This window comes from Palaemon carinicauda, chromosome 11 (genome assembly GCF_036898095.1).
Source record: "Palaemon carinicauda isolate YSFRI2023 chromosome 11, ASM3689809v2, whole genome shotgun sequence".
NCBI classification, from domain to species: Eukaryota; Metazoa; Arthropoda; class Malacostraca; order Decapoda; family Palaemonidae; genus Palaemon; species Palaemon carinicauda.
In genome coordinates this window covers 115568605-115573604 of record NC_090735.1, presented here as the reverse complement: position 1 = coordinate 115573604, position 5000 = coordinate 115568605, and the positions used below count along the sequence as shown (strand labels likewise).

At 34.8% G+C, this 5000-nt stretch overlaps 1 protein-coding gene across 1 annotated transcript in view; it reads left to right on the top strand.

Moving 5' to 3' along the window:
- Positions 1 to 4039, top strand: part of LOC137649755 (equilibrative nucleobase transporter 1-like) — a 26123-nt gene extending 22084 nt beyond the window's left edge. The window contains exons 9-10 of the mRNA XM_068382700.1: positions 2488 to 2599; positions 3192 to 4039. Coding sequence (XP_068238801.1) covers positions 2488 to 2599; positions 3192 to 3317 — 238 coding nt within the window. The 3' untranslated portion in view covers positions 3318 to 4039. The remainder of the gene's footprint in view (positions 1 to 2487; positions 2600 to 3191) is intronic.
- The last annotated feature ends 961 nt before the right edge of the window (positions 4040 to 5000 follow it).

Genomic DNA, 5000 nt, shown 5'->3' with positions numbered 1-5000 from the left:
GGTTAGTGTTTCACTTGTTTCAGAGAGTGGGATGGTTTAGTGTTTCCCTTGTTTCAAATAGTAGGATTGGTTAGTGTTTCACTTTTTATAAATAGCGGGATAGGTTATTGTTTCACTTGTTACAAATAGTGGGATTGGTTAGTGTTTCACTTATTTCAGATAGTAGGATGGTATAGTTTTTCACTTGTGTCATAACTGGGATGGGTTAGTGTTTTACTTGTTTTTCACTTATTTCAGACAGTGGGATGGCTTAGTATTTCACTTGTTTCAGATAATGGGATGTGTTAGTGCTTCACTTGTTTCAGATAATGGGATGTGTTAGTGCCTCACTTGTTTCAGATAATGGGGTGGGTTAGTGTTCCACTTAATTCAGATAGTGGAATAAGTTAGTGTTTCACTTCTTTCAGATAGTAGGATGAATTAGTATTTCACTTGTTTCAGATAGTGGGATGGGTTACTGTTTCACTTGATTCAGATAGTGGAATAAGTTAGTGTTTCACTTGTTTCAGATAGAAGGATGAATTAGTATTTCACTTGTTTCAGATAGTGGGATGGGTTACTGTTTCCCTCGTTTCACATAGTGGAATGAGTTAGGGTTTCACTTGTTTCAGATAGTAGGATGAATTAGTATTTCACTTGTTTCAGTTAGTGGGATGGGTTAGTGTTTTCCTCGATTCAGATAGTGGAATGAGTTAGGGTTTCACTTGTTTCAGATAGTAGGATGAATTAGTATTTCACTTGTTTCAGTTAGTGGGATGGGTTAGTGTTTTCCTCGATTCAGATAGTGGAATGAGTTAGGGTTTCACTTGTTTCAGATAGTAGGATGAATTAGTATTTCACTTGTTTCAGTTAGTGGGATGGGTTAGTGTTTCCCTTGATTCAGATAGTGGAATGAGTTAGGGTTTCACTTGTTTCAGATAGTAGGATGAATTAGTATTTCACTTGTTTCAGTTAGTGGGATGGGTTAGTGTTTTCCTTGATTCAGATAGTGGAATGAGTTAGGGTTTCACTTGTTTCAGATAGTAGGATGAATTAGTATTTCACTTGTTTCAGTTAGTGGGATGGGTTAGTGTTTTCCTTGATTCAGATAGTGGAATGAGTTAGGGTTTCACTTGTTTCAGATAGTAGGATGAATTAGTATTTCACTTGTTTCAGTTAGTGGGATGAGTTAGTGTTTCCCTTGATTCAGATAGTGGAATGAGTTAGGGTTTCACTTGTTTCAGATAGTAGGATGAATTAGTATTTCACTTGTTTCAGTTAGTGGGATGGGTTAGTGTTTCCCTTGATTCAGATAGTGGAATGAGTTAGGGTTTCACTTGTTTCAGATAGTAGGATGAATTAGCATTTCACTTGTTTCAGTTAGTGGGATGGGTTAGTGTTTCCCTTGATTCAGATAGTGGAATGAGTTAGGGTTTCACTTGTTTCAGATAGTAGGATGAATTAGTATTTCACTTGTTTCAGTTAGTGGGATGGGTTACTGTTTCCCTTGATTCAGATAGTGGAATGAGTTAGGGTTTCACTTGTTTCAGATAGTAGGATGAATTAGCATTTCACTTGTTTCAGTTAGTGGGATGGGTTAGTGTTTCCCTTGATTCAGATAGTGGAATGAGTTAGGGTTTCACTTGTTTCAGATAGTAGGATGAATTAGTATTTCACTTGTTTCAGTTAGTGGGATGGGTTAGTGTTTCCCTTGATTCAGATAGTGGAATGAGTTAGGGTTTCACTTGTTTCAGATAGTAGGATGAATTAGCATTTCACTTGTTTCAGTTAGTGGGATGGGTTAGTGTTTCCCTTGATTCAGATAGTGGAATGAGTTAGGGTTTCACTTGTTTCAGATAGTAGGATGAATTAGTATTTCACTTGTTTCAGTTAGTGGGATGGGTTACTGTTTCCCTTGATTCAGATAGTGGAACGAGTTAGTGTTCCACTTGTTTCAAATAGTAGGATGAATTAGTATTTCACTTGTTTCAGATAGTGGGATGACTGAGTGTTTCACATGTTTCAGATAGTGGGATGAGTTAGCTTTTCACTTGTTTCAGATAGTAAGATGAGTTAATGTTTCACTTGTTTCAGATTCTGGGATCGGGTGGTGTTCCACAGGTTTCAAACAGTGGAATGGGTTAATGTTACACTTGTTTCAGATAGTAGGATTTGTTAGAGTTTCACTTGTTCCATATAGTAGGATGGGTTAGTGTTTCACTTGTTTTAGGTAGTGGAATGGGTTAGTATATGACTCACCGACAGTTCTAGTGCCAATCTGGATTTATTGTTATCTATCATCAATTAAAATTGCTTAATTATCATTAGTATTATTATTGGTGTTATTGCTGTTGTTGTAAAAATCATTCACAATATCGAGAACAGTTTATTTTACATTCAAAATACCCATACACATGAAAATAATTTATTAATAAAAGTTTTAGATATTACTGTGGCTTTTTTACACAGTTGTAATTATTATCTTTATTATTATCATTTTCTTTTCAGATTTCCAGCTAATCATTTCAATCGCTTGATTGGGATCCAGGGGACCCTGATAGCCGTTTTGGCAACTTTGCAATATCCTCATTTCACGTGGTCACAAACTCATTACTATTGGGTAAGTCTCTCTCTCTCTCTCTCTCTCTCTCTCTCTCTCTCTCTCTCTCTCTCTCTCTCTCTCTCTCTCTCTCTCTCTTAGCTTTCATATGTATAATACTTCTTATATAGATAAATTATTTCATAAAAGGATAAATAATTTGTGATGCTAAGCAAAGCTTAATTTTAACAAATAAGGTTTTGAGTTACTGTTGTGAATGTATTAAATACGAAATACAGGCCCTACTATTGATTATAATAATTTCTAAGTTTATTATTTTATTTATTGACTGTTATATTATATTTATTTCTAGAAACAAGACCAAAGACATTAATCTCGTAGATATTACTAGTGAGAAATAAATTCTTATTTTTGTATCGCATCACAGTGACTTTTCTCATAAAAATATTCACTCAATCCAGTGTTTTAGATAACTTTACTTTCTGGCCTACTGGTTCAATTACTTTTGGTAGCACTATTAGTTCTAGTAATGTTATAATTCTTTTGAAAAAAAAAATCCAGCATTCACAAAGAACATTTTCAATGATAATAAAAATACTTCAACACACAGAGTATAATAAACCAAATTAAAACTTTCCCCTCCCCCACTCAGGCAATGGGGTTGGTCATTTTCATGCTGTCTTTATCTGTGGTCCTGCCACTACATCTGCTCAACAAAAAGTATCTCTATCGAACCTTTGACCGGTCGCCCTACAAAAACAAGAACGAAGAAGCCTAAGAAAAATACTTTGAACCTCCTAGAAATGGTACTGGAAAGAGTCAAAGGGGATTTGATGTACTACCTCAATTAAATGCCTTCAACCTGGTGGATTCGGACTACGGTTGATTTTACTTATACAGTGACTTCGTTGGACTCTTAACTGTTACATTCCAGATATCTTAACTTCGGCGAAATTCCATCACATTAGATTCCTGATTAAGATGAAGATGTCTTTAACCCAATTGCAGGCTTCGACTAGACCTATAATTCATAATTTTGAGTAAAACTAAGAAGTTTTAGCTATAAGTCCAAATTAATGTTGAACATTCGAACCTGCAATAGAAATATAAAGGAAAAGATTAGAATTAACTCGTGAATATATACAAGTATCATTCAGATGCAAATTCCTTCATTTCAATTCTAAAGTGACTTTAGGTTACCTGTGAATGGTAATAGCAAGAGACAAGGAACCCTCAAGTATGAAACGGAGCTGGAAGTATCCTGGATATATCTTAGAAGTGTCCACTTTAATTTCTTATGGAATCCCTCGTGGATTAGTAGAAGTGTCACAAGCTAATGGCCATCCTACCATGTGTCTAGATTGACAAGCAATTATTATGTTTATATTATTCTAATACAAACAGGAATTCGCTGCAATAGTTTAGATTAAATTTAGTGTAGTTTTTTTTAGATATATGCATTTTGTAATGAGTATTTTGTATTACTATGGCATTATACAATATAACTATTTTGGTATATAAATGTATCATTTCACCCTGATTTCTGACCAGTGTCTATTTCTAAAGAAAACATTAAGGTGAAAAGACGTAATGGAAGGTAAGTGCTGAATAGTTCACAAGGATGCTTTTAGATTCCATCTGATTACAAACGAGGCTTTCCCTTTGAAAATACTAATCTCATTAGATTTATTTGAAATGAGACAAGGGACATAATCAATCATAAGTGAAAACATGATTGCATTCCCCGTAGAGTTATAATTCACTCCGTTTCTCCCATTTTTCCAGAATGCTTTCATTATTATTATTATTATTATTATTATTATTATTATTATTATTATTATTATTATTATTATTATTATTATTATTACTTGCTAAGCTATAACCCTAGTTGTAAAAGCAGCAGGCTATAAGCCCAAGAGCTCCAGCAGTGAAAATAGCCCCGGGAGGAAAGGAAATAAACTACAGGAGATATAATTAACAATTAAAAGTAAATATATTAAAAACAGTAACAACACCAAAACAAATGATTTATATATATACTATAAAAACTTTAAAAAACAAGAGGAGAAATAAGATAGAATATGTGGCCGAGTGTACCCTCAAGCAAAAGAACTCTACTCCAAGACAATATTAGACCAAAGAGGTTTAATACATGGATCTGCCCTCTTCCCGGATTAGTGTAGCCAACCCACGTGTAGGGTAAAAAGCTCACTTGCCTGGCGTGACCTACAAAGTATTGGGTCCTTGCTGCCCTACACGGCAGGTGTGTCCGCTGTCCAAGTGGCTTCACGGATTTGTATATGAAAAGTATCCAATGACACCTCCAGGACAGAGGCTACGGCACTACCCAAGATTTGAGAACAACGGTTTGATTTTGAAATGTCCTTTTTCTAGAAGAGCTGCTTATCATAGCTAAAGAGTCTCATCTACCCTTACCAAGATAAAGTAGCTACTGAACAAT